The 13,784-nt window shown below is 40.2% G+C and overlaps 1 protein-coding gene across 4 annotated transcripts in view; it reads right to left on the reverse strand.

Moving 5' to 3' along the window:
- Positions 1-11,544: 11,544 nt before the first annotated feature.
- Positions 11,545-13,784, reverse strand: part of CHD1L (chromodomain helicase DNA binding protein 1 like) — a 129,754-nt gene continuing 127,514 nt past the window's right edge. For all 4 annotated transcript variants that reach the window (XM_032848119.1, XM_032848118.1, XM_032848117.1 and 1 more), the window contains 3 exons: positions 13,571-13,685; positions 12,542-12,650; positions 11,545-11,883 (listed from right to left, as the gene is read on the reverse strand). In XM_032848119.1, the coding sequence (XP_032704010.1) occupies positions 11,811-11,883; positions 12,542-12,650; positions 13,571-13,685 (297 nt within the window). In that variant the 3' untranslated portion in view covers positions 11,545-11,810. The remainder of the gene's footprint in view (positions 11,884-12,541; positions 12,651-13,570; positions 13,686-13,784) is intronic.

Raw genomic sequence — 13,784 nt, forward strand, 5'->3', positions numbered from 1 at the left:
TATATATATATATATATATATATATATATATATATATACGCACACAGACACACAAGAATAAGTGTAAACACAATGAAGGGATGGAATATTACTATAAAGATGAAAATTAAAATCGATTCTATAAAAGGAATTGATAATATAAAAAGTTGGTTGAAAAAGAAAGAAACAGGAAAGAATGTGATCAGGCTGGAGACTAGAACAAAGACATGTGCTAGGGGCACCTGGGTAGCTCAGTGGGTTAAGCCTCCACCTTCGGCTCAGGTTGTGATCTCAGAGTTCTGGGATCAAGCCCCACATCGGGCTCTCTGCTCGGCAGGGAGCCTGCTTCCCCTCTCTCTCTGCCTGCCTCTCTGCCCACTTGTGATCTCTCTCTCTCTCTGTCAAATAAATAAAATAAAATCTTTTTAAAAAGACATGTGCTAGATTTAGGGTACATTTTGATATACCCTATTTAGAAGAAACTGTATCCCAAAATTTTAGAGAAGGAAAAACCTATATGTATACAAAAAAATAAGGTTAAGTACAATGAAGGAATAGAATATGACTATAATAATGAAAATTTTAAAAGACTTTTAAAAAGGTATTGATAAGCTAAAATAGTTTAAAAATGTTAAAATAGGAAAGATGAAAAATTTTTTAAATAGAATAAGAAAAATATAAAATTTTAAAAATTTAACTTTAAAAGACTAAAGAATCATGGGGGGAAAGCCATAAATTCTATGTGCTATATTCCCATACCTTGAGGTTTTGCAGTTCTCATTGATCAGTGAACTTGGTCTTGGCTGGATGTTCTTGCTGATATTCTGGGGAAAGGGCCTGTTGCAGTGATTCTCAAATGTCTTTTCCTGAGGTGGAATTGCACCACCCTTGCCAGGGACCAGGCTAAGTAATCTGCTTGGGTTTGTTCTTGGTAGCTTTTGTTCCCTGAATGCTTTCTGTACAGCTTTGGAGGATGGGAATGAAAATGCTGGCCTCCCAATCTCTGGTCAGAGGAGCCGAGAGCTCGGGACCCCACTCCTCAGTGCGCTCTCAGAGAAAACTAGTCAATCATGCCTGTCTCCCATTCACATGGCCTGTGACCAAGCATTTCCATCTCTGGTGCAGTCCCTGTTTGTCATCTCCAAACCCAGCAGATTCCTGCCGCGTGCTCCTGTGCTGCTTTTCCTGGAGGAGGAAGGTGAGTTTCCCCACATCTGCCACTTGTGGACACAGTCCTTGTTTGAAGAGCAGTGGCCCGACTGTGCTGCGGATCACAGTTGAAGGTAACCCCGAGCTGAATGTGCACTCCTTGACTCTGTCTCTGTAGTTGGCTTCCCCGCTCCAATAGCTGGGAGTTCTGCCACACTCAGGCATCCTTGGCCTTTCTGTGACCCCGAGGGACCTCAGACCACACTGTCCAAGAGGGCTCCATACCCCCTCCCCACCCCGGCCCCGGCTTAGTGTCTGGAGTGATGTCCTTCATGGAAGCAGACTCCTAGAAGTTCCAATTTTTGTGCTCCACTGCTCTACTGCTTGCCAGGACCCAGCCCCTCCCCCACGTTCTCTCTTCCCGTATATCACCTCGGATTCACCTCTTCGCATGTCCTACCTTCCAGAAAGTGGTCGCGTTTCTGTTCCTAGAATTGTTGCTCTTCTTCTCTTTGATCTCTTGTTGAGTTTGTAGGTGTTCAGAATGGTTTGATAACTATCTAGCTGAACTCCTGGGACCTGCTGATATTTAGGTCTCCTATTCCTCTGCCATCTTGCTCCCCCCTCACCCATAAGTCTGTTTTTATACGAATGTCATATTGTTTTATTTACTATAGCTTTGTATTATAGTTTGAAATAAGGAAATGTGATATCTCCAGCTTTATTCTTTTTCAAGATTGCTTTGACTATTGAGGATTTTTTTGTGGTTCCATGCAATTTTTTTTTCATGCTTCTAGAAAGATTTGCTTTAATAAAAGATGAACCTAGAAACATTTGGTATACCAAATGTTAAGTAGTAGTGAATACATATTTGTCAGAAACAAATCCTCTCAAGCAACTCTAAATTTTGTCTAAGTAATTTACTTTGTAAATAGGGAAGAGTTGGCACAATAGCATCTACTTTTATTTTAATATGATGTAATTAAAAATATATATCTTATATTGCAAGTTTCCAATTATCCATGCAAATTTTAAGTTGATTTATTCTGTTTCTGTGAAAAATGCCATTGGAATTTCAATAGTGATTGAATGGAATCTATAGGTTGTTTTGGGTATTATGGACATTGTAAATTATTCATTTTTCCAGTCCATGAACAGAGAATATCTTTCCATTTATTTGTATCATCTTCAGGGGTTTGGTGTTGTTTTGTTTTTATCACTATCCTATAGTTTTCAGTGTACAGGTCTTTCACCTCTTTGGTTAAATTTACTTCTGATTGTTGTCGTTTTTTAACTTCTAGGTATTTTTTAAATGCAATTTTACATGGGATAGTTTTCTTAATTGCTCTTCCTGATAGTTTTTTTTTCCTGATAGTTTCTTAAAAGTGCATAGAAACACAGCTGATTTTCTGTATTGATTTTATATCCTGTAATGTTACTGAATTTATTTATTCTAAGAGGGTTTTTTGGTGAAATCTGTAGGGTTTTTTATATTTAATATTATGTCACTTGTAAATGACAGTTTTACTTCTTCCTTTCTGATTTGTATGGCCTTTCCTTTCCCTTTCTTCCCCCCCCCCACCACCCACCAATCGTTCAGTCTAAGACATCCAATAGTATGTTGAATATAAATGGTCAGACTGGCCATCCATGTCTTGTTGCTGATCATAGAGGGAAATCTTTCAGTTACTCACTGTTAGAGTCTGTCATATTTGGCTTTTTATCATAAATGGATGTTGAATTTTGTGAAATGCTTTTTCTGCATCTATTGAGATGACTATGATTTCTATTCTTCATTTTCTTCATTTCTTCATTCTTCATTTTATCCCTGGAATAAATCCCAGTTGATCATGGTGTATGATCCTTTTAATGTGCTCTTGAATTGTTTGGTAATATCTTATTGAGGCTTTTTCATCTACATTCACTGGGTATATTGACCTATAGTATTCTTATTCTTTTCTTGTCTGCTTTTGGTACCAGGGTAATGCTGGCCTTGTAAAGATGAGTTTCATTCCTCTTTTATTTTTCAATTAAAAAAAAAAAAAGGCAGCCTGACACAGGACTCAATCCCAGGACCTTGAAATTCTGATCTGAGCTGAAGGGAGATGCTTAACCAACTGAACCACCCAGGTGCCCCAGATTGGTATTAATTCTTTTCAAATATTTGGTAGAATTTATCAGTGAGGCCATCAAGTCCTGGACTTGTATTTATTGGTAGGTTTTTTATTACTGATTCAATCTCCTTACTAGTAATTGGTCTGTTTGAAATTTCTATTTTTTCATGGTTCAGTTTATTTCTTCATGATTCAGTAGTGCAATTGCTGGATCATAGGGTAGCTTTATTATTATTATTCTTGTTTGTTGTTGTTATTATTATTAAGAGACAGAGAAGTCTAGTGTTGGTGGGGAGGGGCAGAGGGAGAGAGAAAATCTTGAGCAGGCTCTACACCCAGTGTGGTACCCAGTGTGGGGCTGGATCCCATGACCCTGAGATCATGACCAGAGCCAAAATCAAGAGTTGGATGCTTAACCAATAGAGCTATCCAGTTATCCCTAGTTTTAATTTTTTGAGGAACCTCCATACCATCTTCCACATTGCCTGTACCATTTTGCCTTCCCACTAACAGTGTATGAGGGTTCCTTTTCCTCCACATCCTCACCAACATTTGTTGTTTCTTGCATTTTTTTATTTAGCCATTCTGACAGGTGTGAGGTGATATCTCATTGTGGTTTTGATTTGCATTTCCCTGACGATGAATGATGTTGAACATCTTTTCATGTGTATGGCTTCTTTGGAGAAATGTCTGTATGTATCTTCTGGCCATTTTTTAACTGGATTTTTTGGTTGGTGGTGGTGAGTTGTATACTTTCTTATATGTGTTTTGTTTTGTTTCAAGGGAAGTTGTTAAATTGGTATTTATATATTCCCTCTAAATAAACTAATTCTTGGTTTTATCCCCACCACACCCTCTAATTCTCAACTGTAACAGCATATGCAAAAATACAAAGAGGTACTATTTTTAAAGCATTAAAAGAAAGAACTTTAAAACAGATTTCACATCTAGCCCAAAAGCCATTCAAATGTGTACAAATAATAAAAATATCATCAGACATATTAAGTTTTTCATGTCGGGTGAGGGAAACATCTTAGCAAGGTAGCACATTGTCCAAGGCAGCCTCTGCTGGCTTTATTCCTATTTGAATAATTCTGCCAAAAGTGTTTTTAAAATGGTTTTTGTGATAAACTTTGAGGGTTTTGACATTATAGGATAACGTATCTAGCTATCGGTGGGTTCTTATCCCATCTAAGGTGAGCATTCTTCTTATTGCTTTTACTGGTTTTCTGTGAACACTATCAATCTCAATAGTTCACCTTTAATTGTGAGAAATTTCTCATACACATATGTATGTGTGTATATATATTGTACTTTGACTTTTTTATTTCTTTATTCTTTCATCTCCTTTTGTAAGGTCCTCAAGTTCATTTTTAACTCTAACTCCTTCTATTCCACTTTTTATCCCATATTTTGAATTTTTTCATGTTTTTCATATGTAATATTTCCATTTGTTACTTTTTTATAATTTTAATGTCATATTGCTGGTATCTTACTTTAGGTCTTTTAATATAGTTATTTTACATATTGTAAATTCTTAATTTTTCTGTTCTAATATTTTTTTAATGTTAACTTTTTCTATTGAAGCATTTTTAACCCTCAGGTATCTTCATATAGTTATATTACCCTGGGAATGTTTGACTAACCTATCTTTAATGAGCATTGGAGAAGGGTAGATGTCCAGATCCAGTCCAGACATTCAGATCCTCAGTCTCCAGGAGAGCTTTAGAACAAAGAGCTGGGGAATGAGCCCTAGCGCAGGGAGATTCAGGCACCACAGATCCAGAGTCATCCTCCTTTTTGTTGTTGTTATTGTTGTTACTCTATCTAGCTGTTCCTTAGATCTGCGCTTCCCCTTTGAACTCTCAAATGGAAAAACAATACTGGGGAGGGACACTCCATAGATTATCTACTAGCTCTGGGGATTTGAAGAGAAAAGGCTAGAGTAGTAGGTGCTTGGGAATGAACAGCCTCAATCTATTGGCCCCAACCAGTTGTGTGGTTTTTTGTGGGTTTTGTTTTGTTTTGTTTTTCCTGCCCTGATTTTACCCTTGTGGCTATCTGGGCTCACCTTGAATTTCTGTAGGGAGGTGGCAGTCAACAATGGATCCAAGGGAAAGTCCGGGAGGGGTGGTGGTGGCATGATCGGAAGAGATTTTCTTAAACAGCCTCCCAGAGACACACCAACCACCAACTATCCCTATAAACCAGTTCAAAACTTTCCATCCACCCTTGGACTTTTTGTTTGTATTATTTCTTAGATTCCAGGCTTTCATTTTTAGTTCTTCCAGGATTGATTTTGGAGGAGATAGCTCAGGTTAATTTGACATTTTGGTAGGAATTAGAATGTCCTCTCTCCAAATTGTTTAGAATATGCAGTCAATGGATGCAGAAAATAAGTCATACTGAGGATTTTTGTTTTTACCCTAAGAACAATGAGAAGCCATTGAAGGTTTTAAGATCAATGACAGGATCTGACTTTGAGACCACTCTGTCTGCAATATGGCAATCAGACTGGAAGGGAGTGAGAGTCAATATGAAGACAGAGGTAGAAAAGCTCGCAGTTGCCCTGGTGAGATGATAATGATGATCAACACTAAGGTGATGGTGGGAATGAAGAAAGTGAATGAATTCAAAAGATACTTATGAAGTTAAATTGCTAGATCTTGATTATAGATTGAGTTTAAGGGAGACAAGAAATACATGAAAGATTAACTTTTACATAGTGGGCTTGTATAACTGAATGGATGTATTTGGGAGAACTGGAAGGGATTGAGTTAACTCAATTTATGATCCCTTTAAAATATTCATTAGACATGTCAAGTAGGCAGCTGACTAGGCTTGGAGTTCAGAGGAGACAGCTGAGCTATCTCTGAGATGACTCACACATTTATAAATGGATGAAATAACCTTGAGTTCAGAATGGAAGGAGAAAGGGACCTAGAAATGAACCTTCAGGAACTCCAACATTTCATGGCTAGGGGTTACTGGTTGAATTGTCCTCCAAAATTTGTATTTGAAGCCCTAAGCCCCACTACTTCAGAATGTAAATGTATTTGCAGACAGTCCTTTTAAAGAGACAATTAAGTTAAAATAAGAACTGTAGAGTGGGGCTTAATCCAATCTGGCTGGTGTCCTTGTAAGAAATTTGGACATCCAGAGAAACACCTATACACAGAGTTATTAAGACCATGTGAGGATACAATATGGAGGCAGCCATCCGCAAACCAAGAAAAGAGGCCTCAAGAGAAACTAAATCTGCTAATGCCTTGATTTTTATACTTCAAAGCCATAAGAACTAAGAGAAAATTAATTTCCATTGCTCAAAGCCACCCAGACTGTAGTTTTGCTATGACAGCTCTAGTAAAATAATACACTAGATTAAAAAAAAAAAAAAAGATTGTGGGGGGAAAGTTGTACAAAGATGATAGAAGATAATTCCTGGAGATTATTTTGTCATAATCACAGAAGTCAAGGCAACAGTGTTTCAAGTCTGGGAAGCAGTCAACAGTGTTAAACTTGGCTGACAGGTCAAGATGAAAACTAAATATTGCCTCTGGATTTAGTGAGTTGGAGTTTAATGGTATTTTTTTTCTTGATTTCATTTATTTACTTGAGAGAGAGTGAGCATGCACACAAGCAGGCAGAGGGAGAAGTAGGCTCCCCACTGAGCAGAGAGCCCAATGCAGGGCTCTATCCCAGGACCTTGGGATTTTGACCTCAGCAGAAGGCAGACAATCAACTGGGCCACATGGGAGCCCTGAGTTTGATGGTATTCTTAATACAGACTCCTGGTGGTGTAAAATGCAGGAAGGTCGAATGGCATGGCTAAAGAGTGAGGGGGAAGTGAAGAAATGACATGATTATGGACAACTCTTAAGGTTTGATAGGGAAAGGGAATGAGAAATGGAGTTCTTTTTAAATGGGAGAGACTTGGGCACCTGGGTGGCTCAGTGGTTTAAGCCTCTGCTTTCAGCTCGGGTCATGATCTCAGGGTCCTGGGATCGAGCCCCACATCGGGCTCTCTGCTCAGCAGGGAGCCTGCTTCCCCCCCCCCTCTGCCTGCTTCTCTGCCTACTTGTGATCTCTGTCAAATAAATAAATAAAATTTAAAAAAATAAATAAAAATAAATGGGAGAGACTTGACCTTGTTTTTTCTCAATGGAAGTTTTCAATTTAAAAGAAGAAATTGAATGTATAAACAAAGGAATTGGTAGAAGAGCATTCTTAAGAAAGGTGGAGGGGAGGGACACCTGGGTGGTTAGGTGGGTTAAAGCCTCTGCCTTTGGCTCAGGTCATGATCCCAGGGTCCTGGGATCGAGCTCCCCATCGGGCTCTCAGCTCAGCAAGGAGCCTGCTTCCTCCTCTCTCTGATTGCCTCTCTGCCTACTTGTAATCTCTGTCTGTCAAATAAATAAATAAAATCTTAAAAAGAAAAAAGAAAGGTGGAGGGGAGAGTTTACAGCTGAGATGGGGGAGGGGGCCAACCTTTTATTAACAGAGAAAGAAAGGCTGGGAGCAGAGGTGGGCACCTTCAGAGTAACTCAGGGGATAAAGGAATGGCTGCTTATTTTCTGATTGAAGGTCCTTGGTTTTTAAGCCTTCTTTGCTTCCTAAAATGAAATCTCAGTTCAACTTTGCATTATAACTAGTGTCATTTCCTCTCATATTCTGGCATTCGATTGGTTGGTTGTCTATTTTCAGTGTGGTTGTTGAGTCTTCACCTTAATGCCATTGGTATTTTAGTAAGAAGTTTTGAGAAGCTTCAAAGGGCAGTTGCTAGTCAGTCACTGTAAAAATGACAAGTTTCTGTCTTCTCAAGTTTTATATTTAAATAGTTATGCCATCTGGAGTTTATAATATATGGGGGAAGTCTGATACTTTTCCCAAATTGCTAGCCAGTTATCTCAATACCATTTCAATTCAACAAATATATATATCTGAGTACCTATGAATCACTTTGTGCGATATGAAAAATCATCTTTGTTAAAGACTTTAGTATTTCACCAAGGGTTAAATAGACCAATATATATGAACTACAACAAAGAAAGTGCTGTAAACATAATTATCATTAGCAGTTTAAACACAGATTAAATTTTATACAATTACAGTGTTAGGTCTGTGATCAAAGGAGCAAGACTGATACAAATCGAAGGTCAAGCAAAGCTTTATTTCCCGCCAAGCATCGAGAATCAAACCGACGGGTCGGGGCCGCCTCTTACAGAGAGGGCAACCACCCCCAGCCTCACAGACTAACTTTTATAGAGCAAAGGCCATGTGGTTGAGCCTGGCCCCACATAGGTGGCCAATGAGATTGCAACACACAGAGACAGCTGCACAGTCATGCTAGGTCACACACGGGTAGGCAATTGAATTACAGTTCACCCCGTAGTAGCTATTTGAACTAGCCTATCACCTTGGTCAGAATTGGTAACCAAAAGGCGGGGCCCACACTCCTTGGTAGCTAGGGAGACAGTATACACGCTCCACTGATTGGATGTCTCCACCTGGCCTGACCTGCTCTTGTATTTGGGCTCTGTTACCTGGGACTGGTCAACCATATTTTACTAGTCTCCCAGACTTGCTTTTAAGTAAGTCCCTTGGGAGGGTGGGGGCAGGGTCAGTTTAAGTTTTACTGTGTAAACAACAAAATGGCTGTTCAACCGAGATGGAGCCGCTTTGGCTAAATAGGCCCTTATAACAGGAAATGACTTTTTCCGGATTCTTAGAGAAAACCAGACCTGATAGGGGACAGTGGAGAGTTGGGAGATAGGGGAAGGAGTTTAGAGGAGTAAGGCAGTCCAGGGAGAGAAGCCAGCATGACAAGCAAAAGCCCAAGTGAGAAACTGCAGGATATCTTTGGGAAATAAATCTAGATTATGGGGGAAGGTAAGCAGTGCTAAAGTTCATACTGTAGTTAGTAGACAGCAAAAATCCCCACTGGCCTAGAGATGGTTTGGGGCTATAAAATGCTTTGAAGCTACATTTGAAGAAAATTAATTAACTTAGTATACACTTTAGATTGACTGGAAAAATAAGTCACAGGCTTTTTACAAAAGATAAAAGAGAGCACAAGCAGCAGACACAAAGGACAGTTTATTAAAAATCAAGAAAATATATCAGGTTGCACATATGGAAGAAGTTCAATAGACTTAAGACCCTCATTATCTCGGGTTTCCATACTTATGTAGAGGTATAAACTTTTCCACAGAAGCTCATCAGTGCATAAAATCTTGCATTGTTCTCATACCCCTGTCTTAGCCTTCTCAAAGGCGAAGCCTAGAGGGCATCAATGATAAGCATAGAGGCTACTTATAGACAAACAGGCTTGAGTGATATAATATACAAAGGGCCCTCAGCCATCCCCTGGCTGGACACAGACAGGCCCATCAGGCAGCACACCTCAATATATCCATAGGCCCTCACTGACCAATGGGCTACTTACAACTAGGCACAGTTACCAAAAAAGGGAGAATTCCATATGTTGCCATAACTTTTCACCTTCCGTCTTTAAAAACCACCCCCTCCTGGGTACCTGGGTTGCTTAGTCCATTAAGCATCGGACTCTTGATTTCAGCTCAGGCCATGATCTCAGGGTCATGAGATCAAGCCCCAAGTTATTTTCTCTCTCCCTCTGCCCCCACCTCCCCCTCCAAAAACTGAGAAAACAGGCCCACCCACTGCCTCCTTAAAGTCTCCCCTTTGTTGTTATGCCCACAGCTCCCTTGCAGTGTATTCAATAAACTTCTATCTTCTTTGTTGTGCTTCAGGTGAATTCTTGTCATTGCTTGTACCACCCACCAGCTTCCACCTGGTCGTTGCCCATTTGGAGCCCTCCCCATCCAATCAGAAGAGACCCCACAATAAGCTGTGGAAGAAAGAGAACAAAAACCTCAGGATGAACAGAATAGTTTTTCTTTTTCTTATAGAATGACAGCCCTTTGGGAAGTGGGAAGGGATTATAAAAGGTAGGAAGGACTTAGGGAGACATAGGGCAGTGCTGATGACTCTGAATTGCTGAGGGAGACAAGCGAAGTAAGGGGCTGCCACTGACAAGTGACCCCATGTAAGGGAGAATGCGCTATGTGAGTTTTCTCATCTTCTGTGTTGTTTTTCCCAACTTATCAAGAGGCAGAGGTTCATGGCCTAGGACCATTATCCAGAGGAGAAAGTACATATGGCTGGAGCATGGGGGACTGAGTGCAGGGTGAAAATGAAGCACCTCGACTCCCAAAACAACTGTGCTGCTGAAAGGTCAGCTGTATTCTCTGAGAGTGAGTTCCCTGCTCTGATGCTCCTCTCAGATGTTCAGAAACATCCACAGTTGGCCCTGTGCACACAGCCCTCAGAAGTGAGCACAACTTTTCAGGAGAGCATACAGCTTCTGCAAATCAAGTTTTATTCACATCTGCTACTACCTCAGCTATCAAGCAGCTATCAAGGCTGCTTCTGAAGGTATGACCATTTACCTATGTATTAGGTTTCACTGTCCTCCCTTTAGAGAGTTCCAATTCTGTGTTTATAGGAGAAATAAGATGCCAGTCAAGAGGTTAAAATTACGATTATAACCTCGATGTCAAGGCCTAGCAGTAAGGGTAGGAGTTAAGAGGGAACAAAAATGAAAGGAGTTTGGGGCATCTGGGTGGCTCAGTCCTTTGAACTCTTGATTTTGGCTCAGGTCATATCTCAGGGTTGAGAACGAGCCCTGTGCTGGGCTCCACACAGACATGGAGGTTCCCTGAGATTCTCTCTAAAAAAGGAAAGAATTTTTAGGAGAAAAAAAATGAAGGAATCATGAATTTAGGGTCTAATAGGTCTTTGACACAGATACTAAACTGTCAAAGGATGAAAGTGCCAGGGAGGGAGTCAGAGCACATCCCAGGTGCCATAGATACTACCCTCCTTAGAAGGTCCTGGTCCTGAATGGCTGCCCCCCTAGCCAGGGTTCCTTGAAATGAAGGGCAAAGGGCTGAGATTTCTGAAGAAGTCTCTGCAGGACTAAGGGTGGGGAGGTCCTAAACACAACAGAAGCCAGGGTTGCAGATAGTCAACCAAGACTGAGGCTTTTTTTTTTTAAGATTTTATTTATTTATTTGACCGAGCACAGGCCGGGGAGCAGCAGAGGGAAAGGGAGAAGCAGGCTCTCCACTGAGCAGGAAGGCATAAATGGGCTGAAGGTGCTTCCTTCTCCCAGAGCCACCTGTTTCATTTCTTCTTAATCTACAGCCTAATCCTCTGTAAAGAAATCAGTCTAATGGAGGGGAAGAAAACTGGATTGAGGAGAAAGAAAGCAATGAAACCATTAGAGATAGAAAACTTTTTATTACACAAATAGCTATGCAAATGGAAGCCCTGGCAAACAGCCAGAGGACTTTCCCAATTAAGGTGTGCATCCCTGTATTACAGGTACCAAATCAGAGTAACACATCCTGAGAACAAAATGAGAATTCAGAAAACACAGTATCTCAGAGGCCCACCAGATCTGGACTCTTTTGAAACACTCTAATTCAGTAGCTCTGGGCAAATATTAACTGTTTGCTGAATGCGGACTGTGATACTGGCCAACTGCTAAGGTGCCAGCTGTCCTGGGGAAGAAGAGGATGGTGGATGAACAGCTGCCCTGCTTCTAGGAAAGTAGTATCTGATAAGGACAGTCAAGGAAGATCTAGTTCAGCACCTTAAAATCAACTTTACCAAAACTGCTACTTCTCTAGGTTAGTAATTATTGAAATAATCACTCTGAAAGTAGCATGTCTTAATTCCCTTTCACCATATCATAAATTTTTCCAATACTGTTAGTACTCATTATGGCTACTATTATCTCATTATTAAAACTCTTTTGATACTGCTTAAATTGTACAGGCATACAAAAACATGACTTTTCTGCTAAGTTTTTATAGCTACACCAAACAGGGAAAGATTAATACTGCATGCTATCACTTAAATGTGGAATCCTAAAAGAAAGATGTCAAACTCCTAGGAACAGAGCCTTGTCTCTAGGCCTGAAGGATCTCTAGAGACCTCATGTGAAAAGATTCACTGTTATCAAATGACAATTATTCAATGAACTCCTCCCTTCATATACCTTTTAATCTAGCTGCTGGCACCAAGAAATGCTTGGGTGTATTCGTCCTTGGATATGTACAAGTTACAAAGTACTTCTTAGTTTTTGTCTCACTGGTGAGAGGCAGAGTAAAAAATTTGGCAGAAAAAGGCTTGGCCTTGATTAGTGATACCAGAAAATGCAAGACATTTTCTTTGAGCAGAGAGAACACACCAGTAAGATCACAAAAGGATACATGTAAGTTGGGATGCCTTTCGCAGCCAAATGTTTCCGAATAAGTCGCTCAGTACCATACCAGTTAAAACCTTTCGTGGCATGTCCAATGCGTGGAAGATGAACACTTGCTGTTAAAGAGGAAAAAAACAGGTTATGATGTCTTCAGTCATCAAAAATTTGATTCAGTATAAAATATACGTAAGAGAAAACGCCACTCTTTTAGTCACTTTGTGGTTTCCAACAAACAAAATGTACATAATCATGGGGTATCCCACACAAAGTATAAAATTAGAATGTCAAAAATATTCTAGGGCAGGACTATAATAGGAAGAAGTAAGAAGTCTATTAAACACAAAGACCTACAGGTTCTGGAAATAAGCAGGTACAATAAAAATAGAGTATGATCAGTGCTGGAGATAAAAATATTATTATTATTTTTTAGAGACGGGGAGGATGAAAGGGGGAGAGGGAGAATATTAAGCCGCATCCATGCTCAGTGCAGAGCCCAAGGCAGGGCTTGATCTCACAACCCTGAGCTCATGACCTGTGCTGAAATCAAGAGTCAGACACTTAACTGACTGACCCACCAAGGTGCCCCAAAATAAATAGATCCTTTAACAAGTCAATCAGTTCAATAAACTCTGAAACACAACGGGTTTAGAAATAAAACTTCACTCTCATTTGGGCAGAGAACTGTCAGCTAATGTGGACTAGATGTGGCTACCCAAGAAGGGAAGTGGTAGGGTAAACAGTATCCCCAACAGCATCTGACCAGATTACTACATCTCTGGTCTTCTGCTTCCTCATCTGTAGAATGAGGACACAAATACCCCAGTGCAGGAAGATGGTCCACAGAGACAGTGAATACAAAAGTGATCTGGAAAGGAAAGGAGGCGAGTCAAGATGATGTGGTGATACTTGTGTGGTCTCTCATACATGGAGGCTTACCTTTACCATATATACTGAGTGAGGTCTTAACATTTCTCACCTCCCTTTAAAAACCCTATCACATGCCTGGAAACAGAAATTCATGTTCTGAAAAGCTTACCTTTCTTTCTCTTTGCTGCTAAATAGATCTTCTTCAGGCCCTCTTCTAGGGCTGCCATCTTAATGCCAGACAGGACATTTGCGTGGTCACGGTGCTGAGCCACAATCAAGGCCAACTAGGAGGAAAAGCCATCACATGGTTGACATGACACAAAAAGGCTGCACTGTCAACTAAGTGACCTACCCATGGAGGTCACTTAGTGACCCCCCATAGA

Source organism: Lontra canadensis, unplaced genomic scaffold (assembly GCF_010015895.1).
Source record: "Lontra canadensis isolate GAN:19392208 unplaced genomic scaffold, GSC_riverotter_1.0 scaffold200, whole genome shotgun sequence".
In the NCBI taxonomy this organism is placed as follows: Eukaryota; Metazoa; Chordata; class Mammalia; order Carnivora; family Mustelidae; genus Lontra; species Lontra canadensis.